This window comes from Serinus canaria, chromosome 3 (assembly GCF_022539315.1).
Source record: "Serinus canaria isolate serCan28SL12 chromosome 3, serCan2020, whole genome shotgun sequence".
Taxonomy (NCBI): domain Eukaryota; kingdom Metazoa; phylum Chordata; class Aves; order Passeriformes; family Fringillidae; genus Serinus; species Serinus canaria.
This window is the reverse complement of record NC_066316.1, coordinates 56,140,562-56,163,488: the sequence shown is the minus strand read 5'-3', so window position 1 is coordinate 56,163,488 and position 22,927 is coordinate 56,140,562. Positions and strand designations below refer to the sequence as shown.

The following is a 22,927-nucleotide window of genomic DNA, read 5'->3' as shown; positions in this document are numbered from 1 at the left end:
GGCTTCAGTTTGTACACTGACTCCACTCATTTTCTCAGTCTCCCTTTTCTTTTAAAGTGCCTTTTATGGCTATAAAAAAGCACAGTGCACTAAGAGGTGAGGGAAGATCTGAAATATCTGTGGAGGAGATGTGCAGTGAATTGATTCCAGTGTGAGGGACCTGTGTAAGTATAGCTGGGGTGTGCTCACACTTGGCTTTGCTCTTGAGAGGGGATTCCAGTCTGTGGACAAACTCTCAGCTTGACTCTGAGGTTTTTGCAGCTTCTACCACAACAGCTTTGGGCCCCCAGATTTAAACTGATCCCTGGAGCAATTCCAGTCTCTGTGGAGAGATCAGATTTAATCTGGTCTGAAGGCAGTTGATGTGAACAAAACTATTTTCAAGCTGAGTAAGTTTAAGAATGTCAGAAGAAATACTGATGAGCATAGCTGGTGTTTTCCTTATGTTGTGAAAGTAGTCGGAAAAATAATAAAACCATCTTAGTTCTTGGTTTTTCGCTTGCTCCTGTTCTGAGCAGTGCAGTTTTGTCAGGATGAGGAAGAACTTCTCTTAGAAGTGGCCCTCTTGGCCACTTTCCCAACATGCTCACATGAATCCAGCTAATGCCTGGGCAAGGTGTATGGTGTTGATTCACAAGAGATCTGCAAGTTTGAGTGCGTATCAACAATCTCATCCTGGAGGCAAAACACATGTACTTGACTTTCTCCTGGCTCTATGCTCGCATTGCTCTGTAAAAGTAAATGAGTAAATGCTCTCTGATGGTTCTGTGTGGTGTGGAAATGAGCTGTGGCTCACTGGAGCGAGCACACACGTAAGTGCAGTGTGGAATTTGGTGTTATGTCTGCTCAGAAAGCAGGGGTGATAGTGAAACCATTCTTAAGGTTTAGAGGTATCAAGGGCATAAGAAACGATCTTTTTTTTTTAATACAAATTTGTTGCATTTAATAGCTTGACAAAAATTCTTTAAAAAAAAAAAAAAATAAAACAAAAACATTAAAAGTAGTTCTGACCTTGTGTAAAAAAACCCCAAACCAAAAACCAAACCAAAGAGTGAGAGTGTGAAAAGGCTCCTGGGGATTTCAGACATGCTTTTGATTTTGAGGGGAATGTGCACACAGCCTACTCTGTAACCCTGAAGTGTTTGGCCTTGTTTGTTTTACAGATAGTACTTTCATTGGTTAAAATTTCACAAGAGATACTCTTTTTCTTTTTGTTTGAAAAGCAGACTAATCATGTGATCTGAGCAGAATAAAAACATAAAAATAAATTGGCTCAAAATGTTCTTCATTCTGCTTATGAAGTAGTTCTATAAATTGTATTGTTCTGTTAAGATAGCTGTGGGAATATATTAAAATTTATACCAAAATCCCCTGAAAAAAACTTTGAATTAATATATGCATATATAAAATAAATTACATTTTTTCACCATACTGAATTTTACCTTAGTGTTCTCTCTTAAGCACCCCGGCTTATTATGAGTGCTGGCTAGTTTGGTAGTGATTGCCAAAGAAAATTACAGTGTAATGGCTGCAGCTCTCTGAGGTTTGGTAGTTCTTCATTTTGAGGGGAGAGGGTTTGGAGCTGTGGCTGTGTTTCCAAGCATGGACAGGAACTGTCTGTGACACAGGCTCACTTCTTCTGCATGTGGACATGGGGTATAGGTAACACCACCACAAAACCTAGCTGCAATGACAAAGTTAGTTCAAGTGTGAAAAACCAAGCTAAATTATTTAACTGTATTTGTATTAAGACTACTTTTAATTGGTTTGTTGGTTTCTAAGAGAAGAGCAGTTTAATAAGCTTACAGCCCCCCAGTGAGTAAAGGGGGATCACAGTTCCCTGGGGAAACATTTATTAGAAGTTTGCTTGAGTTATTTTTCTCAGAACAGTGAATACTGAAATCCAGTAGGACATACTGAAATGAATTGCAATGACTTGTACTCCTGCAGGGTAACATCTTACTTTATACAAGGTCCTTATGGATCACTGCTCAGTGCAGAGATGAATGGCACAACCTGCTTTACTCCCGGGAGAGGGGAATGGGACCAGTGCTCTTGGAATTGGCAAAGGGCACTGCCTGAGATAGCTCTTTCTGATGAATAGCTGAATGAAAAACAACCAAACCCCAACAGTGAAAGACAAAAGCCACAGCCTGTGTTAGCCCTCTCCCCAGGGGTGGTGTTCCTCAGAGCACTGTGCCTTCTGTGAATGCAGATGTTTGGTCTTGCCATTCACCAGCAGTGATCCCTGGGAGACAGCCCCTCGTGGAGCACAGCTATTGTGTTGCAGAATGCCAGAGCCCATTCTGAAGATGCTTGGAGTGGAAACTGGGGTCTTATTCACTGCTGGAGGATTGTGTTTTATCTGTCGGGGGCTTATGAAAGAAAAAGTGATTGATACGGGGAGCACTTTGCCATTCTGCAGTGAACTCTTAGCCTTTAGGACTCCAGCAAGCTGCAGAAATTGTCTTGTTTGGGACAGAAGTTCATAGGCAGATGTGGACTTAGAGCACATGGGAATGTTTCTGGAAATCTGTTCTTGCATAGAATTAAATTATGATTATTAAGAAAAAAATCTTAGGCCAGGGAAGAAAGAAATGAAACTCAGACCTTAGCTCTGAGAAGCTTATCAGCATTAAGTTTGAGGAGTAATTTCAGTGTGACAGGCAAGTGTGGAAACCCACCCAGATCTAGTTACAACTTGTTGGAGTAATAGCTGTCTGCTTTCACATAATTTACTTCTTAAAAAATTGCTTTTGTGGCTTCTAATTTCACGCTTAGACTGTGCTCACATGTGAAAGTATTTATAATTGCTTGGAAATGGCACACCAAACATAACCTGCAGAACTTAATTCTCCCAGTAAATACACCAGGTGCATGGTGTGATTGTTGGGGTTGTTCTGTGCAGAGCCAGGGGGTGGTTGTAGGTCCCTTCCAACTCAGGATATTCTATGATTCTATGATATGGGTGTGCTTCAGCACACACAAAAAAAAAACTAGATAAGTGCAGCCAGATGTTTGAAGGACGTATGTGTAGTGACGGTGTTTTGGTCAGACTTTTGGATGTTTTTGAGATGCATAGATTTTTATAGGGTACCTTGGAGGCTTTGTTGCAAAGTCACTTGTTTTATCTCTGTGTAGGTTTTCTTGGTTTTTCATTGAAGTAAAGGAAAAATCTCCCCCACAAAAAGTTGCAATTAAATTCTGGTTCTGTTAGGGCTATCACAGTGAACATACAGAATTCATGGATCAGGAGCTGAAGGAGGTGTTGTCTTGACATCATCTTTATCTTGTACACATTAGCTGCTAGTTTGACAAAATCTCAATGTATGCAAACTTTTCCTCCCTGTGCAGAGTGAAGATTTCCACATATATACACAGTACTGCACCAACTACCCAAGGTAGGAATTATTGTTCCTTTTCTTCCTTTGTTCCTTGGCCAGTTTGTGTAATGCAAGTTACACACTGTGAAAAAAAAAAAAAAAAAAGTCAGCTTTTCCCCTTCCTAAATTGGAGGGAATTTACCTTTTATGTTAATAAATAAATAAATAAATAAATAAAATGAAGTTTTGTTTCATCTATTCTTGTGGTTCACTGCTTTACCCTTCTTTAGAAAATCATGGTCTTACTCTGCAATGCTGCTTATAGAATTCCCAGTAAGAGAGACTGGTTGCATGTCAAGGGAGAGCATAGCTGAATGCACAGGATAATTTTAAAATAAGCCAAACCAAACAGCAAAACAGCAGTTAATAGAATGGGAACCTGCTGTCCCTTTTCACAAGCTAAAAAGGAAGCAATTCTTTACTTTACCTGCAGACTATTGGAAACAGAGTGTCTTAAAGCCGTGTATGGATGTTTTCAGGTCTGTGGCTGTGCTGACAGAGTGCATGAGGAACAAGGCACTGGCCAAGTTCTTCAGAGAGCGGCAAGAAGCACTGCAGCACTCTCTGCCCCTGGGCTCTTACCTCTTGAAACCTGTCCAACGCATCCTCAAGTACCACCTGCTTCTGCACGTAAGAAATGTATTTCGTTTAGGGCTGCTGCACGTCGGAGTTCCTTCCTCTGGTACAAGGCTTGGTGGTTAGAAAGGTTCTGGTTTTCCTGAAATGCTCATCCTTTTGTGGGCATTTGATTTCAGCATGTGGAGGCTTTCTGTCTTTGTCACTTCACACCACATGCATCTATTTGGAGCGGGGAGTTTATGGTAATTATTTTAGATACATTGCATCAGTCTTTGCATCCAAATAATTAGCACTTTTTTTTGGAAGCTGGTCTTTAATTCTGAAATTGTTTGGAAAATTCTTGTCATGATTAAACATTTTGTACACAAATTTGTTGTTCCAATGAAGAACAATGTTTTTCCACATGTTGCACTGCTGGGGGTGGTTGAAAGAAAGACTAAATACATATAAACACCCTGACTGCTAAGAATTTTGTGGAGAGGAATGATGGAGGAAGTGGGAACACTTTCTTCGTTCAGTGAATTGAGTTAAGCAAGTTTCGGAAATTCGTGCTTTATTGTTAACATTTTCCACATATGTTTCCTATTAGAGAGTCATGTTCTAGTGAAGTGTTAAGACACTGATCCTTATTTTAAATGCCTGGTGCTTTTCTGCTCTCCAACTGTAAAGCAAAGCCTGGTGTAATTCCATCAGGGTTTTGTAAGTGTGTAGAAATGTTCTACATTGTAGGAAAGCCATTAAATGCTGTCTGAAAGATCTCCTGTCAGTGTGCTGCGCTCTCTTTCTGTGCCTCTCTGGTCACACTGGCTGCTTCAAGTGTCCTTGCTGGCAAACTGACCCCAAAGGCTTGACTTTGTCATCTCGTGTTAATCAAACTGATAGCAACATGCATCAGTAACAAAGGCAGGAACATTGCCTTCGAGTGATTGCGATGCACGGACAAAACAGTACAGATAAAAACACTTTCAACTGGGAAAGTTCACTTAGTGGTCTCTCATTTTCTTCCCTTTGTCTTAGGAAATAGAAAACCACCTTGACAAGGACACTGAGGGCTATGATGTAGTGCTGGATGCCATAGATACTATGCAGAGAGTGGCATGGCATATAAATGACATGAAGAGGAAACATGAACACGCCATCAGGCTCCAGGTGAGTTCCCAGAGAGATTTTATGGGTGTTTGGGAGCTGGTTTTGTCAATATATATGCAATTAACATTTTTTAGTTTATCTTTTCTTTTAATCTTAGTCATAATTTAGACTCCTGTTGAGCATGCCTGTGGCTGTTTGATCTTGGAACCCATGGTCATAACTGCTGCAGGAAAATCTCAGACATCTCTCACCTACAAGCAGCATCCTGTAAAGCATTTATTTTGCAGTAATATGGAACTTAAGATAACTCTTCTTTCTTCCTTTCCCTCAATTGTACAGCACTGCTGTACAACCCTAGGGCATGGCTTTGTTCAGAAGTCCTGTGGTTTCCGATTTCTTCCCTTTGTGCTGATTAATTTTGTTTTGAGGCATTTCTTTTGCTGATTCTTGTTTAAGTACTTTCCTCTTGGGTTTTTGAAAACTCATTATCAGTTGCTTTGTGAAAAGCATAAAACTAGAAACATGATACTTGGAAAAACTCTAGCGTCGCTTCAAATGAAGTTTTTTCTGGGGAGAAGAAAGAAAAGCTACACCCTGAGTAATTTTTGTTCATCAAGAGCAAGGAGCAAGCTCTTTTGTAGAATTTATGCTCTCATTCTGTCTCCTGGTTCCCAGTGAATCACACTTTTATGTTACATTTTCAATATTTATATCACATTAAGAAAATTGAGGGGATTTTTTAGTTTATAAAAGGGAGTAATAAGCTTATCCCATTTCAGAAATCCCTAGCATGTAATTATTTTCCAATTTTTTTTAACATACAATAATTTATTCACCCCTTTTGTGGTTTTCTTTTTTTTTTCTATTTTGGGGGTTTTTAATGGTTGTTTATTTTTTGTTTTGCTGTTGTTTATGTGTAAGGAAAATTTTACAATATCTTGCCCGCAGCAGCATAACCTTTGCCACACATTGCTGGAAATGCATGCTAATGACTTTTAACAACAGTCTGCTATAAATCTGAGTAATTATATTCAGAAATAAATAGGGGTTAAATGATTTTGGAAAAAAACAAAAGCTTTTTGTTTTAATTTATTGAGCTCAGCTGGGAAATGTTTGGGTTTGTGGAAAATGTTTATGTTCACTTTTTTACTTTAAAAAAGTAAAAGCTGCTTCTGCAGCCATAGGAATAGGTCTTCTGTGGGCTCTCACACCCAATGTGGTCTGCAAGTTCTGCAACAGCAGTTCCTGCACAGTGTCCCTCAAGAGTGGTAGACTTGATCCCTGTGCTGTATCCTCACTTACGAACAAGCTCCTGGAGAGATGCGATACAATGCAACTTTTTAAAAATCTCTTTTTTTGGCTTTTTTTTTTTTTTTTTTTTAACAACAGTCTGTATAGTCCAAAGTGGGCTGCTTTGGGGTTTTATTCCTTTGAATGCTGCAATGCCTGCATTGGTGCTTCAAATGGACTGGGATGTTTTCTAGCTGAAAGCTCTATTAAAGTCTAATGTCGTAGAGTGACCAACCTAGGATGAGGCAATCTGTCCCTGCTTTGCTAATGCTGCCAGGTTTAAAGTCTGATGGATGTTTTTAAAGAGTTCCCTAGCTAAAAGTTTAGCCTGCTTTTAGAATTTGATGTCCCATGCTTAAGTCCTATGTCATTGCCATTGACAGAAAACACAAGCAGTTAAAAGAAACAGAATAGCCATAGCTAAGTGACACAGTCTTGTGGAGATGTTCTTAGATGTTTCTCCAACCTTTTTTTTTCCCTAAATAAAGTGAGAAATATCTGTGGTATCTACACAAATCATTAATACACAAGCAAATATTCAGATGTTTAGTTGACTGAATCACCTGTAGCTGTTTAGTCTTCTGGGAATCATCTCTTCAATCCAATCACCTTACAGAAATGTCTTCTGTCATGGGCCTATAGGACATGGACATGGCGTTGTAATTCATTCAGTGGGAGACCACACAACTTCAGGAGGATACCCAGGGTGAGAGGGAAATGTTAAGAGGGGTTGATTGGGGACATGAAGGAGAATGTGAGAGAGACTGATGACTGAATTACAAAAGATTTTCCACCTCTGGGAGCAAGGGGAGAGAGCTTGTGCGCTTTCATTACAGGCTGCCCCAAGGAGTTCAGAGCTCTTTGCTGGGTCCATGCAGAGGCAGTAACCAGGACTCAGGGCATGTTTTAGTGCAGGCTATGCAGTGAGCCTCCAAGCACCTGGCTGCAATGTTACACATAACCTACCAGCCTCAGGATTGGTGTCTGGTGACTTTCCACTGTTGGATGCTAAGCATTATATAGGAGACTGTGAATGGCCTCAGCAGATCATTTGAGTCTTTTGTTTCAACAAGATCTCTGAAATTAATTTTGGATGTTATTCTTCAATCTCTCTCTGCAGGAGATACAGAGTTTGCTCACCAACTGGAAAGGGCCAGACCTTACAAGTTACGGGGAGCTGGTGTTAGAAGGAACGTTCCGCATTCAGCGAGCCAAAAATGAGCGCACGCTGTTCCTCTTTGACAAGATGCTGCTAATTACAAAAAAGAGAGATGAAATGTTTGCATACAAAGCTCACATTCTGGTATGTGAGAGCAAGTGGTAATGTGCTTTTTACAGGTCTCCCTCAAACTCCTCTGTGATTCACATTGTTTCCTCTCTTCGTTGCAGTGTGGAAACCTGATGCTTGTTGAAGTAATACCAAAGGAACCACTTAGCTTTAGTGTCTTCCACTACAAAAATCCTAAGATGCAACATACTGTCCAGGTACCAGAACAGAAACCCCCCTGCCCACTGGGTAATGTGGCTCATGTCCATATGGTGTTTATAGTCCAGCATAGTGCAGGAATGCATTTTTCTCATGGTGCCCAATTTTTTTATCAGGCCAAGTCGCAGCAAGACAAGCGCCTTTGGATTCTTCACTTGAAGAGGTTAATTCTAGAAAATCATCCTGCTAAAATTCCTGCCAAGGTAAAAATAAAAGCAAAACCAAAAACTAACCAAACAAAAAATGCAAACAAAATCACAAGACCCCTCCTTGTACAGGTACTAACTTAAAACACTGTTAGCTGCAAGATGCATGCAATATACAGAGAGTTTTGACTTCAGGATGTTAATTAATATGTTGTTTCCTTATATCTTTAAAAGTTCCTCAGAAGTAATGGGAAAGTTCCACTAGAATTATCTGCAGGGCTTGGTATGGGAATAGAAGAATGGGTTAGCAGCATTTGCCTGCCAAGACATAAGTAGCAGAGGTGCAGTGTCAGAAAGCTTTCCTCTAGGAGCACATTTTAGCTTGATGCTGCCTGCAAAGCACTGGGAAGCACTATTTGCAGTACTGTAGGTTTTTGAAATCAGTCTTGGTTAGGGATCATAGCAGTGAAGCCATTGGCAGCACACACTTCACTGCAGCTACACACGCCATCCTCAACCCAGCATCCTTAGCTGGGACATCTGGCCCTTTTTGGTGGGATAGCTAGAGAGCTTCATGGCAGAAAAAATGAGGCATTGATATCCTATTCATATCTATAATATCTTGGAATGAGGAAATCTCCTCCACTTATTTATGAAATCCAGTCTTAGAGCTTCAGGTGATGTCTCCCGGTATAACATACAGCACCTCTCAAAGGGTGTTAACTCTTGTTAATTCTTGCCAAGACACAGCAGACATTGACTGGTGTGGAAACAGGATTTTTTTTCACACTGAGTTTACTCTTGGTTTTGCAGTTTCCCTGACTCTTTTTTCACTCAGTTTTATGCTGTAATGGCCAAAAAATGTTACCTGTGACTGACATGCACTGTACTGTACTAACATGCATTTTCAACAGTGTGACAAAAACAGACTTATGGAAGGAAAAAATCCTAGGAGGTCCTATTGCTAATTCTCCTCTTCTCTTTTTGTTAACAAAGTCTGTTGGAGGTATAATGTTTATGCTAGTATCCATACTTGCACTGTAAATATTCATTTCAGTTTATTAGGTTGTTAAAAAAAATACAGCATTATCTTGGCCTTTGTATAATTTTTTTTCTTATTTCTCACTCAATTTTTATTTTATCTGTAGAAAAAAAATGTGAAACCAAAAATATTTTCTTCTCAGAGAAATAACTTTACTTGAGAAAGGAAAAGTCTAATGAAATAAATCTTTGAGATTATCTGTGCATTTTAAATTTTTTTCTCCTGTCAAACTGGAAATTGCTTATTGTGAGACTTCTGTCTGCCCAGCTTCTGGAGAATGCAATAGTAGTCCACATGTGACGCCTGGTGGAAAATTACCAAACTGCACCTGTACAAGGGCAAGCATCTTAGGATATTTCAGTTTAGGTTGTTTTCTTACTTAGTAGCTGATATGCTTCCTGAAACATCTGGATTTTTTTTTTCTATTAAAAAAAGGGACAAATTTTAAGCAATTGGGAGATGCTCTTTATCCTCCATCAATCTTACTTAAACCAAATTACAAAATTTTTTTGGCACGCACTCTTCCTCTCCTTGCACTGCCTGTCCAGAGGTGGGCATGCAAGACAAAGACTCTGGGGGCAGTGAACAACAGGTTTGGTGTGCAGACATGGAGAAAGCTCTGCTGAGTTCCTGCCACCAAAATTTTCCTCCCCATATGAAACGTGTCCAATATACAGAGAAGAACAAAAAATACAAACCAAAAAATAATGCTGCTAACCATATTTATTAGTTCCCAAATTAAAATTGCTGTTATTTTCATGCAAGCTCACTACTATCTGTAATATGCAATACAACTTGCCCTGCTACTAACAGTATTAACTTCTTCATTTGTTACTTTTTCTCTTCCAGGCCAAGCAGGCAATTCTGGAAATGGATGCCATACGTAAGTTGGTTCTTTTTCCCTTTTTTTTTAAAAATTAATAAAACAGTCTTCGAAATTTTGGCTTTAGCTGTTGATGTCATCTGAGATGGAAGAATGCCAGGCTTATGTTCCTTAAATTATGACCCTGCTGGAAAAGGCAAAATGAGATGCAGATCCGGGGGAGTTTGTTGGGAAGGCTCTGACTGAGAAACTGGCAGACAAACATGATGGTGGTGGATAAATCTTCCTGGGTTAACCCTCTGGAGCTGGGCCCAGCTACATGGGTAAAGCATTCCCATGGCTGCCTGGGAGCCAGCTACCCTAGCAGCATGTCTTGCTTGTGTGGCTTCAGGCTCTGATGGGGTGCAACTGGGTTAGGCAGAAAGGGATGATGGCACTCCCTCCAGAGAGAGCTGCCAAGGTGTGTGAAGTGCTATCCTTGTTGCTCTCTTATTCTCTGTGCCTCTGCTTGTTCCACAGATCACCCAGGCTTCCATTATAGCCCTGAGGGAGAAATGAAATCATCATTCCAGCCTAAGGAAGGCACAGCTCCTCACAGAGTGAGACGGAAATCAGGTGAATAAAGTCATTTAGACCCCCGATGACAAAAGGAAAAACAAGCAGGGTTGTTTTAGGGGTGGATTAGGCTGGGTACATGGAATTGGTTTTTAATCTGCACTCCAGGTGGGTTTAACATGGCACAGTATCTCTCTGATGTGGATGAGGTATCTTATTAACCATTCTTGTAATTTATTTTTTTATCTACTGATTGCATTTAAGGAATATACATTTGTAATGGTGAATGTACAGTTGGTACTCTCTAAAAGATTAAAGTGCATATGCAGTAAGGCCAGTCACATTATTTAAATCTGACATTCCCCCTTACTTCAGTTATTATTGTCTCAGAAGTGATCCATCCTGATTATGATAGGCTTACTATTTTATTTCAAAACATGATTACTATCTATACTTAGTATCATGTTTGCCTTATGAATAATAGAGATTTGAGAGGTGGTTTTGCTGAGTCTGAGCTTTTTTTGCCCTCCTAGCTCAAACATCTATCCATAATTACTCTCAAAGACACTACCAATGTCTTTGTAGCTGGGTGACTTCATATTGCAGTCCCTGTGGTCCTCTCTTTGTCTCCTTAAAGACCTTTCCAATTTGGTGTGTAACTTTGTATATTGGGAATGACTTAAACAAGGCTCATGAGAATATTGCTGTAAAGATTTAACCTACAGCAGCATTTGTGCTTGAAAAGCAGTCAAGTTTTAATTCTTTTTGGGGTATGTTCTCCTTTGTTTCTGAGGTGTTTGCACACCTTTGTTGCATTGGTGCTGCTCTTACTGTGAAAGGAAGAATACAAAATACTGATCAAAGGGCCTCCTATGTAATCATCAGCTACTTACACTTTCTAAGCCCATCTAAGACTTTGGTACCTTATGCATGTTTCTAACAGAAAACCTCTAACACTGCAGAGCAGTAACAGAAGTGATAAGGTGTTTTGAAAGCAGGAATCTTTACATGGGATAAAAATTTATGTGTGCCTTCAGGAATGGAGGGCAACTGCTGTTGCATTAAGAAACAAGTATGTGCTTTGGTAACAGCTGTAGATTTGACACTTCAACAGATCATCTTTGTGAGGAAATTTTGCAATAAAGAAAATAAAATCTGGCTTCGCTGCGTGGGCTCAGAAGCTTAAATTTTTATATACATGTTAAAAAAAGTTGTCTAGGATGCCCACAGCTTTCTTTGGAATGCCACAGTGGGTAAACATGTTGTTGTCTTTTTCAGAACCCTCATCTAGAGTCCATAAAGTTTTGAAGTCAAATGGTAAGATACTTTGTGTACTGTTTACTGACCTGGTGCTCCTGTACTTTGTAAAACAACTGAAGACAGAATCTTTTTTCTTGTAACAGTCCATAAATACCTTAAGGGGAGGAAGAGGAATTTTGGGGGGAAAAAAAGCCAGACCCAAAATATTAGTGTTTAAATCTAATATCTGCTTTCCCACACTTGGGGATTGGTCCTGTAAACATCCTAGGAGCTGAACACACCCAGTCTTGGCCATTGTGAACAGTTCCTCAAATCACAGCAGTGCTGCAAAATCAGGGCCTCAAGTGGAACTCTGGTAAAGCTCATGCTGTCTCTGTTTTATCAGAAATCCCATACAGTCTGTTTGCTCAATTGCTGCTTCGTTCAGCCCCCTTTGGGGAATTTATAATTGGGGTAGCATTTAAACAGGCGTAGCCTGACACCAGTTTGATTATTCATTGATGTGTTCTTGTTTTCAGATGTAAGCCCAGATATGCCGAAGGTAAGCCTTTTCTTAAATTCCTTGTTTTAGCCCATTCATATGAATTTAGAGCACAGTATTTACTGGAGAATCTGCATCTTCTTCTCTGTGTTGACCTTAAGAATGAAAACAAACCCATAAATGTTACTTAGCATCTCAAATAAGATTACTGGAATGAAAGAAGTAGAAATACAGCTTACTATTTTGGGAATATTTAATAAAGAAAAAAATCAGCGATCCATATATGGTTGTGGTTTATAATACAGTCCAATCAATTAGGAGTAAAGGATACTTAAAAATACCACTAGAATCAAAGAATTGCAGTGTATAAAAATAGTGTTTCTTCTTTGGGTCATGTTATCTTTGTGTTTATTAAATAAGACTGGAAAGCTTCAACTTAGTCTGAGATAGATAGATAGATATGTAATGATATATCACCGAACAGAGCACATGCAGCTTGAGCAGATTGTAATGAGCATTTGCAATTTTTACATTTTCTGTAAGAATTTGTATGGAAATTCCCAGTGCAATTTGTAAGTCTCATTTTGAATTTCAGGTCGTAGGGTTTTATTTAGGATGGAATTTTAAAAAGTGTGTGTGTGTGTGTGTTGCAAGCAGAGTACATTAGGTCTTACTTCATTGTCATGCCATAATATTGAAGCCCAGGATTTGATGTGATGGGGTCTTTTGCATATATTTTCTCAGTTCTAAATATTACGTGGAAAAGTACTAGTTGTTGTACTTACTACTTTATAAATCTCATTTCAGTGCAGCTGACTGACTGTAGTTTAAATGTTGCCTGTGAGTCTGATGTAAGAGGATCTTATTAAAATACAGAATCTCAGAAACTTCTAATCAAAGCTTCATGGGTTTTTCTTTTTAAGCGGATGGGCATTGAAGGAGCCCTATTATCTCAAGCCACCAAACTAGGATCAAGTGAAGCCCTGCTGAATTCTAGGAAAAAGGTTTCATTGGATTCCAGTGGACTGGAGAGCCAGTTTCAAGAGTCTATTGAACCCGCCTACAGTAGTGATCACGATGAAACTCTTCAGACTTCTGCAACAGAACAGATTGATGCTGATGATGAAGAAGAGTCTGAACAGGTAGGAAAAAATGGGGAAAAAATAAAATAATTTTTTCTTGGGGAGAATGGAATAAGGATTAAAATTATATGTAAAACAGGCAGGAATGTGTTGCAATTGTTTACAGTTTCTTCTCCTTAGAAACATTTTTATTTAGGCTTCACACAATGCTCACTTGCATTTTAACAGAGAAGATGTAAAAGCCCCTACACAGAGGGAGAAATTCCCACTACTTTAATTTTACTTAGTCCTTTGCAGTCCTCCAACCTGGTTGTTACAGAAAAGTTTCACCTGTTGCACACAACTGGCTTTTCCTTCTTTCTTCAGCTGATGCCATGCAAAAACCTTTTTAGGCCTCATGCAGAGACAGTGCTTTCAAAGCAAGGATTTGAATATTATATTGAGATTCAGACACTGCTGCATGTGATGGGATGTTTCTTGATCTGTGAGCCTCTGGCAGTAGCTACAGATGTATGAGCTTGAATATGAGAAGTTTTGAGTAGGATTTATGAAAATGAGAGTCTTTATCTCCTACTACTGCACAGGTGGTAGTTTTTTCTTACTCAGAATTATGTTTCCACACATATATAGTACCTTTGAAAGACTAAAAATCCAATTTCAAACTGTGGCTGAAAATCTAGATTTTCAGTTTATTTGGTTTAGTTGATACTGAGGTCATATCGTTGCATGGTTCATCTATTTTGTGAATTATATGAAACCAGTAATTGAGATTCTTTTTGAAGCTGACTGCATTTCCTCATTGAAATTACACTATTTGTATTATAAATATTTCATAAAATAATATCTTTTACCAGTGTAGTGCAGTGTCTTGTAATTCCCACTCTTGCCAACATAAGTAAGAACAAAAGAATGAGTAAGCACAAAAAATACCACAAAAAATTGATACTATTAGCTTTAGTGGTTACTACTAGATGTGGCAATGATACTTTTACAGTTTTTTTAAGCTCTGAATAGTTCTTGTGGCAGTGCTAATGACTCATAAGCTGTTCCGTCTCCCAGTATAGGTCCCTGACCTGTTGTAGCTCCTAGTAACTCCTCTGAACCAGACTGTACAAAGAACTGTAGGTTTTATTACCCCTCACATTTTTTCTTTAAAATCACAGCAAAACTCACTGCAGAAATCAAAGGGGGGAAGAAAAAGACTTAATAGTCAAGCTGCTGAAAATGTTGAAAAACGGAGAAGTCTCAATCTCAATAAATGTGAAATGCAGGTAAGTAATTATTATTTTTTACTTTTATTTTGCTATGCATCATAGGTATGTCAAAGAAATCTGTTTTCCCTAGGTTGGCAGATACATCATCTTCTGTTTATCACAGTTCATATCATTAAAATATTCATGTCTATGACAAAAGACTCTTTCTTTTGGGGGCTGGGAAAAACCAGTAACTAACTAAACCAATCAGTGTTAACTGAAGACAAAAGGAATTATCTTTTCCTCTCTCCCCCAAACTCTGGCCAGCAGTATCTAAAGAACCCTTTATGTTGGCATTAGGGAGCACGTGGCCTTGCTGTAAATTAGATCTGGATGAAAACTTACACTAAAAAAAAGACATTTTCAGTGGCATGTGCTAGAGAGCATAAGATTCCTTTCTGCTAGGGTTATAGGCAAGGAAAAGGAGAAGAACAAAACTTTTGGCACAAGCCCAGAGTCAGATTAGCTTAATCCAACTGTGAAACTGCGGAGTTAGCATAAAAGGTTTAATCCAACTCCTGCCAAACAAATTTGCCTTCAATTACTCATGCATTAACATAAGCTACTGTCTTGTATTTGAAGTAGGATGTTATTAAACACCGAGAGTGAACTCTGAGCCATGGTAAGGATTAGGAGGCAAACTAGGCTGGCCACTGCCACCTTGGCTCCCTCACTCTCTGCTGGGAGAGAGCACTCGCCATGCCCATCTCCACATGATTCTCTGCTGCGGGACAGACTGCTGCTGTGGCAGTCCTGTGAAAAGAGGGAATTGCTGAATTATTACAAGGATATACTAATGTTACCTGCAAATTTCAAATCTCCACAGAGCTCCAAGGACCCTTCAGATGAAGAGTCAATGCAGTTGAATACTGAACTTCCATTTTCCTGCGCAGCTAGGCAGCCACAGTCTCCTAGGCAGTTCAGCACACCGCAGAGCAACTCTCTGATCATGAATATCCTGGGGGGACGCACCTCTGTCAGAAACATCTGGACAGACCATCAGATCAGGCAGGCATTGTTCCCCAGCCGGCGCCCACCTTACGAGAATGAAGACGATGAAGATGATTACCAGATGTTTGTACCATCAGCGTCTACATCCACCACAAGCTCAGCTGCTGGTGGAGAAAGGAGGGGTTCTTCTGGCCGTCCATGCAGCTGGCACTTGGGGCAAGTGCATCAAAACGAGACTTCCAGCCCCACTCGCCACAAAATTGTTAGACGGGCCAGTAGTGCTGGTGAAAGCAACACGTGTCCAGCCAGCGCCAGGTGTGAAACAGGGGAGCGTGGTTCTCGGAGGGAAGTGAAGGCAGCAGAGGGGAGCAGTAGGAATGCGTATCCGGAATCTTCAGAGGAGCTGACTATCGATGACATTGAACATGTTTATGATAATATAAGCTATGAAGACTTAAAGCTGATGGGTCTGACAAGAAGGGAGGAGACACACCATGGTCCCCGGAGATCAGCTAGAGACTCTCTGTATGAGGCTGAAAACAAAAGCAGCTCAGATTCAACTTCCATAAAGAAAACAGCAAATCAAAAGAGGACCTCCATTCATGCTAGCAGGGAGGAGATACTGCTCAGTAAAGAAGCACCAGCTTCAAGTTTGGATGAGCTCAGAATTATTGAAGACAACATCTATGACACCATACGGCTTCCAGAAACATCTCTATTGAATTTTAAATGTGACCCCTTAAAATCCTCTAAAAGGAGAAGTTTCTTGGAAAAAGACTTTGCATACTGTGACAATCTACGACATTTTGTTTCTGAGGAGAGTCTGCAGTTCAGTGAAGATGAAAGCCCTTACCATCGTGTTCCCATTGACACTGACTATTTGAGTTTAGTCGATAGCTCCTCCAACTCTGACTCGCTGTCACATAAGTCTGCGGCAGACAAACTCTCAGAAGAAGTAGATGAGATTTGGAATGACCTGGAGAACTACATCAAGAAAAATGAGGAAAAGACAAGAGACCGTGTCCTTGCAGCCTTTCCTGTTTGTAAAGATGACATGCAGGAAAGGCTGCATGCTGGTAGCACACCTGAACTGAGTAGAGATGTAGAGTACTCATTGTCTAGTCTCTCTCTGCCAGAAACTCCTATCTTCCCTAAAACTGTGAAGCCCAGGGCTGCCACCATAAGTGAGGCTAATTTCAGGCTTGAAGACACTACACCATGCAAGGAGAACTCTTTTATGAGTTTGAACAGATCTTCCTTCTGCAGTGAGATGCCTTTTGTAGATAGTCCATATGAGCCTGCCAGTAGTGTTCTGGCCAGCACACCTGCAGAGGGTGTGGAAAGTGACTTGGCTGTTATGGATAAAACAAAGAACAGAGTTTTTATGATGGCAAGACAGTACAGTCAAAAAATTAAGAAGGCTAACCAGCTTTTGAAAGTTAAAAGTCCAGAGCAGGAACAGCCAGCTAGCAGACAACAGAAACTGAAACACAAAGATCTTGCTGCTATTCTGGAGGAGAAGAAACAAGGAGGTCCTGCTATTGGTATGTTACAAACATTTCTTTACAGATACATTTCTTCAGTAACTTTCAGTGAACTTTGTGTTCTGAACTAGAAGATTATGAATTTTTCTCACCTTGGTCATTGAGTATCAGGATCATATTTTCTGTGTTACAACTTAAATTAATTTTCTCAGACTGCTTTAACATGAATGGTCTTTTATATCTCATTTCTTGTGACTTGATAACTTTGGGAAGAAATAGTGGGGCAGTGTCAGGAAAGAGCAGTTCAGCTGAGGCTGGAAGTAGAAATCATGCCTGAAGCACTTTTGGCCTCCCTACAGAAAAGCAGTTATTTCCTTTAATAGCGTGATCTTTAGAGTTTGACTAAACCAGTATTTTTTCAAGTCAGTCTGCCTTCTAACAAGTCACATATATTTGCTCAAGTGCCATTCAGAATCATACCCATAAGCATAAGGAATGTGGTCAGATAAGAAAGAGCTGATAATCTTTTCTATCAGCTAATAAATGTGCAAAGTCATGGATATGTAACAGGTCTGGAACTATTTTTGTCCATGATCAATTGAAACAAATGGAAGATGTGGAGCCAGCAGACTCCATGCACCAGAGTGTCATTCTTGCTTTCTTGTGATATTTTTAAAATTCCCTAAATATCTTATTTACCAGGCCATTTTTAGAATGTTCTTTTCCATTTTAACATGAAACAAGCAGCATATTATTGGAACCGTGTGCTGCATTGTGTTCTGCGTGACTGCTCACTGTACACTTATGCTTCTTTTCCTCAACAAAGTGTACTGAAATGTGATGCAAAGGCCTCCAGTGTTTCGTGTTACTTTTCAGAGACCAAATTTATTGACACAACTGAAAACTCTTCTCTAAGAGCTTTCTAATACTAAGCGTTTTGAGATTTTGAAATTTTTGTATGATTTGCTGAAATGGATTCCTCGTCCTCTGCTAAGTTAATTCTCTCTTCTTTCTAGGTGCCAGAATAGCTGAATATTCCCAGCTTTATGACCAAATTGTCTTCAGAGACAGTACACCTAAGGTCCAAAAGGAAACTGGGGCCACTCCTCAGGATCCATCAGCTGGGAGGTTTTCCACACCCACATGTCCTTCCCGTTCCCAGCCTGCCTGTGAATGCTCAAGAGCAGAAGATTGGCTTTTGCATTCTACGTACAGTAACGGCGAGCTGGCCGACTTCTCTCCATGTTCTGAATCCCCGGACCCAAAGTCCAAGAACTCATTTACAGAAGCTGGTACAAAAAGCAATTCAAAGCAGTTGCCATCAGCTGGCTCAGTGCCTTCCCTTCAAATTTCCAACCGTTTGCACGTCCCAGCGCAGAGGTGGAGTGCCATTATAAGCCAGCCAAACAAAGAAAACTTGCATCAAGATCACGTCTATAACTCGCTGGGGAGGAGAGTAAGCAGTGTAAAACCACAGGCATACAGCAGGTCACAGTCCTCGTCCTCGATAGTGGTCAACAGGTCTGGAGAATCAATTGTGTATAATAATGAAATTGATAAGAAAAGGCTCCATTTAAATAGGAACTCTCGATTCAACAGCCATCAAACTTCTGGAATTGCTTCAGGATATACAGGGCCGGAGATAAGAAAGCAGATCCCTGAAAACTATTCAGATATGATTCTGCAGGATTCTCAAAAGGTCCTGAGAGTGAACAGAGCCTCCCCTCTGACAGCACAGATGGCTACTCAGAACTATTTTTCGAATTTCAAAGATTCTGAAGACGGAGAAGGGGATGATGATGACTATGTTGAAATAAAGTCTGAAGATGAGGGATCTGACTTGGAGACTTCTCAGAACCAAACAAGGAAATCAGATCCTAAACTGCGTAACACAGATGCTGTTCCTTCTGAAATGTTCTGTGGCAAAACTGTCTCCTGTACTCCTGCAAAGTCTGCCAGCAGCAAACATGCACTTACCCCATATCTGACTGCTTACAGTGATTCAGATAAACTGAATGACTACCTGTGGAGAGTACCATCTCCTAATCAGCAGAATATTGTCCAGTCTTTAAGGGAGAAGTTTCAGTGTCTCAGTTCAAGTAGCTTTGCTTGATGCTTTCAATAATTTCTAGCTGTACTGCCTTATCACGACAGAATATATACTAGGACAATCAGTACTGGCACCATGTATTTCCATAATATTACACTATCAGGCATTGTTTCACAATAATGTTGTAAATAGATGCAAAATGTATCTTTTGAAAAATGGTTTAGAATCCTGGATGTGAAAAAGGCCACATGTGTGCTGGCCAGGGTCTCTCTGTAGCACACGTGAACTTCTCATCTCCTACTGAACCTTCACATCTCTTCCTTTCTTAGGTGTGATACCCCTGATTCTTGCCATCGAATCAGGTGTAATAACATTTGATTCTTAAGCCATTTTATCATTTGGAAACCCTGGTATTTAGACTTTCCAGTTGGTGTCCAGTGTTCTGCATCCAAAACACCTGTATGATTACTCTGCTTACATACAGGAGCATTTAGCTGGGCAGCTACTCCTGTGACTGTGCAGATTTCTGAGCAGGGTTCTGGTGATTACACCTACAGCCTACATGTGCAATTGCACACACCTTTTTGCACGTTACTTTTCATCAGGCAGATTCCAAGTGTGTGGGACCAGTGCATATGCTACATTATTTTAGAGCAAGCTTCTTACATTTTAAAGAAAATCTAGTCCTAGTACTTGTGCCAGGCTGATAGCTCTGTGTCTGAAGCCTCTTCTCTACTTACTGGAACTGCATAGGAGGCAGAAGACAGGCAGTGAAGGCTTTCTACAAGAACCTGTGGATGTGACACAGTCCTTGCCTGGGGAATGGTCTTGGCATTAGAAGGGGAGATGCACTGCTTGTCAAGAGGGCTAGGCCAGTCTTGGTACCTCCAGTGATGGTGGCGTTTGTGACATGCAAGCCAAATATGAGTATCTTATATCTCAGCACCCAGCAGTCAAAAGCTGCTGGGTAGAGTTTGAAACAAAGCTGTGTGTTAAATGCAGTGACCTGCTGGGCACTTGTTCAAGTCCCAGTGTCAGTAACCCTGTGAGACAATGAGGTTTGGCCAGATTCTTGGGTGAAATACTAATTGTGGGGCTCGTTTGGCCCATGGGGGGGTTCAGTGATACTGCTGGTTGAGTGACAAGCTGCAGTCCCCAGAGCATGCATCTCCTGTAGCAGGAAGTTGACCCTCCTGACAGAGAGAGGTAAAAGATATCTTTGTAAATCAGTCAGTGCTGACTCTAATCCAATTTATGTACAATAAAAAAGTAGCTTAAAAATGAGAATACATTCCATTCTTTTGCAAATAGTGTATAGAATAAATGCTGCCGTTTAGAGCAAGGACAGGCTTTCCAATACCATCTACACTTAACTCCCCTTTCATCATCTTTGTTGCACAGTTTTGGATTCTGTTACTTGAAAACATTGTACAGAAAGGAAAGCCTAGATACATCTACACTGATCATCTTGTGCGACTTGTTCTTTTTTGGTGCTTCCATTTTTCAGATTATATGGATAAAGCCAGTACCGAGTTAAACATATCAATAAACAAAGGAATTTCATTGAAATACTGTTTTTACTAACCATGTATCACTCCCCTCAGTTACAGAGCACTGTACTTCCAGAACAGCTGATTACTTACTACATTGGTTACCATGAGGAAAAACTGAAGTTATCAGTGTACAGCTAATTACTTGTAGACTAAGGTTTGAGGACTTGAATTTATTAGAACTGACTAAATTATTTACCACACTCATCTTGCATTGGCTAGGAATTGTTATTCTGAGGGCTGGTTGGTCATGGTACTTACTAGCTCGTACCACAGGGATACTTGTTACAGTCAGCACACCCCCTGTGGTAGGACCCGTATCTATCTAGTAAAATCCGACTGAAAAATAATGTTGTACATATTTAAGACGCCGAGGTGTAGCAGAGCCCATATTTATTTAATATAGCTTGTAAAGTATTGTAAATATGGATAGAAGGTAAATCTGTGGGCGCGCATCTAGATTTGTTTAAACGGCTTTAGGAGAATGTTTAACTCGCATCTCATGCAATCAGTGGAATTGGGAGGGACGGGAAAACAAACAACCAACCAACCAGAAAAAAGGGACTTCTACTAGTATTGTAACTTCTCCCAGGGACCATTTCATACTATTTTTAATAAACGTTGAGTATGCAAAAGCTTTGGGTGCTTTTCATTGCGGGGCGCGGAAGAAAGAAGTTATTGGTTTCAGCCTGTCAGAGCTGATGTTCGCGGGTGATTTGGATAGAATTTTTCTTGAAAAAAAAAAAAAGCGGAAGCGAAAGCAGGGGAGCGGCGGGGCGGGGAGCGGGGGCAGGCGGTGCTCCATCCCCGCCCGCCCCCCGGCCTCTCTCCCGCCGCCGCGGCCGCCGGAGAGCACCGGAGCGATGAGGAGCGCGGCGCTGCGGCGCTGCCTGGCCCCGGCGCTCGCCGCCGCGCCGCCCCCGTGCCCGCCGCGCCGCGGGCTGAGCGCGCCGCTGCCCCGGGCCGGCAGCGCGGCGGCGGCCGCCCGGTAAGAGGCGCACGTGGGGAGGCAGCGCCGGCTGATGCAACCGGGGGGTGCGATGGTGCGGGCACGGAGGGAGGAGGGGTGAGGGGGATTTGGGCGACGCGCCTTCACCGGGTGCGTCGGGTTGGTTTTTGGGGTGGGATTTTTGAGGGACTTCGTAGTAAAATGCTCCCCTTTCCCCCAGAACCGCTAGCGGGATTTGCTCCGGGTTTTGGTTTTGGTGGCATTTTGAGAGCGAGCGGAGCTGCCGTCATGTGGCGGTGGCTCAGGTGAGGCGGTGCGCAGATGCGTGCCTGGAAAAACGTGTCCCTGTTCCCTCCCCGCCCCTCCACGTCCCAACTCAGCCCTGGACGGGATAGTTTGCAGCGGCATTGAATTGAACTGGTCATTGGCTTCTGCAAGGGTAGGAGCTGTCAAAAATCCACTCCTGGCTGTTCTCTGTTTGTCTTCCTTGCTATGGGGGACAGACAGACGTATTTCGGGGAGTCTCCTCTTTGCCCACCTGCAGACGCAAAAGGTAACGGAGGAGAGCTGGCCGCCACTTACCCAGAATTTTTTTTCCAGAAAGCATTCCCAGTGCCTGGCTGTCACTAGTTTTTCCAAGAAGCAGTGTGAGAAACAGAGCTGCCTTGTCTCCCTTCTGCCAGTGGTTTTGAAAGGCATCCATGAAAGTGGCTGGTCTGCTGCTCATGGGCTTGGTGTAGCCCGTGTTAAGCTGTGGCAGCCCCAGCTGTAAGGGCCTCTGCATCTCTCATTGCCCTGGCCAAGGGTGTGGAGATGAACCCACCTCACCCAAGAGCTGATCAGACAGCTCGGGGTGGCAGTTCCCTGCTGTGCTTCCCGTGGTGGGACTGGACAAGCCTTCTCATGAATCAGCACAGCCTAGCTGTAAAGTTTTGGGCATGTCAGAGCAATGCCCCACATACCTATTAAAAAAAAATAAAATCGGCCTTTTCGGGTTTTCTGTACCCACCTGCTGAACACCAGCCCTCACAATTCACATCCAGCCATAATTTTGGAGATTGAAAATTTACGTGCCCAAGCATTTCTGTTACATTGTTGACTAATCCTGGTTTCTTCCCACTAATGTTAGGAGGATTTATTTTGTTAAAGATTTGCTTGTCACTGTGTTGCAGCAAAGTCACCGACAATGCAAAGAATTCCTTGGCCTCTCTTCAAAGAGAAAACCCTCAGCTTGAGCCAACACTTGCCATTATTCAGGTAAAGTATGTCTGTGCACTCACTGGCTGTGAGAGATCTCCTTTGGTACCCTTACTTGTCTGAAACTTCAAAGCACACCCTGCAGAAAGTAATTATAATCCTTTTTTTAATAAAGAATATTGTCTGCTTTATTATAAAGCAAAGCAATAGGATGAGGCAGCTCCACCAGATGGTAGATTGCCCTTCTTCAGGCCTGAAACAATCACAGCAAACTTCA

General features: G+C 41.3%; 2 protein-coding genes across 6 annotated transcripts in view; both read left to right on the top strand.

Annotated features, from left to right (window-relative positions):
- PLEKHG1 (pleckstrin homology and RhoGEF domain containing G1) overlaps window positions 1–19,842 on the top strand; it is a 124,404-nt gene extending 104,562 nt beyond the window's left edge. For all 4 annotated transcript variants that reach the window (XM_050972357.1, XM_009095269.4, XM_050972358.1 and 1 more), the window contains 14 exons: window positions 3,355–3,401; window positions 3,863–4,013; window positions 4,980–5,111; window positions 7,462–7,644; window positions 7,731–7,826; window positions 7,944–8,030; window positions 9,865–9,898; window positions 10,358–10,453; window positions 11,672–11,710; window positions 12,172–12,194; window positions 13,058–13,276; window positions 14,380–14,487; window positions 15,296–16,964; window positions 17,921–19,842. In XM_050972357.1, coding sequence (XP_050828314.1) covers window positions 3,355–3,401; window positions 3,863–4,013; window positions 4,980–5,111; window positions 7,462–7,644; window positions 7,731–7,826; window positions 7,944–8,030; window positions 9,865–9,898; window positions 10,358–10,453; window positions 11,672–11,710; window positions 12,172–12,194; window positions 13,058–13,276; window positions 14,380–14,487; window positions 15,296–16,964; window positions 17,921–19,017 — 3,981 coding nt within the window. In that variant the 3' untranslated portion in view covers window positions 19,018–19,842. The remainder of the gene's footprint in view (window positions 1–3,354; window positions 3,402–3,862; window positions 4,014–4,979; window positions 5,112–7,461; window positions 7,645–7,730; window positions 7,827–7,943; window positions 8,031–9,864; window positions 9,899–10,357; window positions 10,454–11,671; window positions 11,711–12,171; window positions 12,195–13,057; window positions 13,277–14,379; window positions 14,488–15,295; window positions 16,965–17,920) is intronic.
- Window positions 19,843–21,352: 1,510 nt separating this feature from the next.
- Window positions 21,353–22,927, top strand: part of MTHFD1L (methylenetetrahydrofolate dehydrogenase (NADP+ dependent) 1 like) — a 145,520-nt gene continuing 143,945 nt past the window's right edge. The window contains exons 1-2 of one of the 2 annotated variants that reach the window (XM_050972386.1): window positions 21,353–21,492; window positions 22,626–22,710. In XM_050972386.1, the coding sequence (XP_050828343.1) occupies window positions 21,368–21,492; window positions 22,626–22,710 (210 nt within the window). In that variant the 5' untranslated portion in view covers window positions 21,353–21,367. Of the gene's footprint in view, window positions 21,493–21,726; window positions 21,759–22,625; window positions 22,711–22,927 lie in introns of those variants that run through there. The other variant, XM_050972387.1, reaches the window with a different exon arrangement.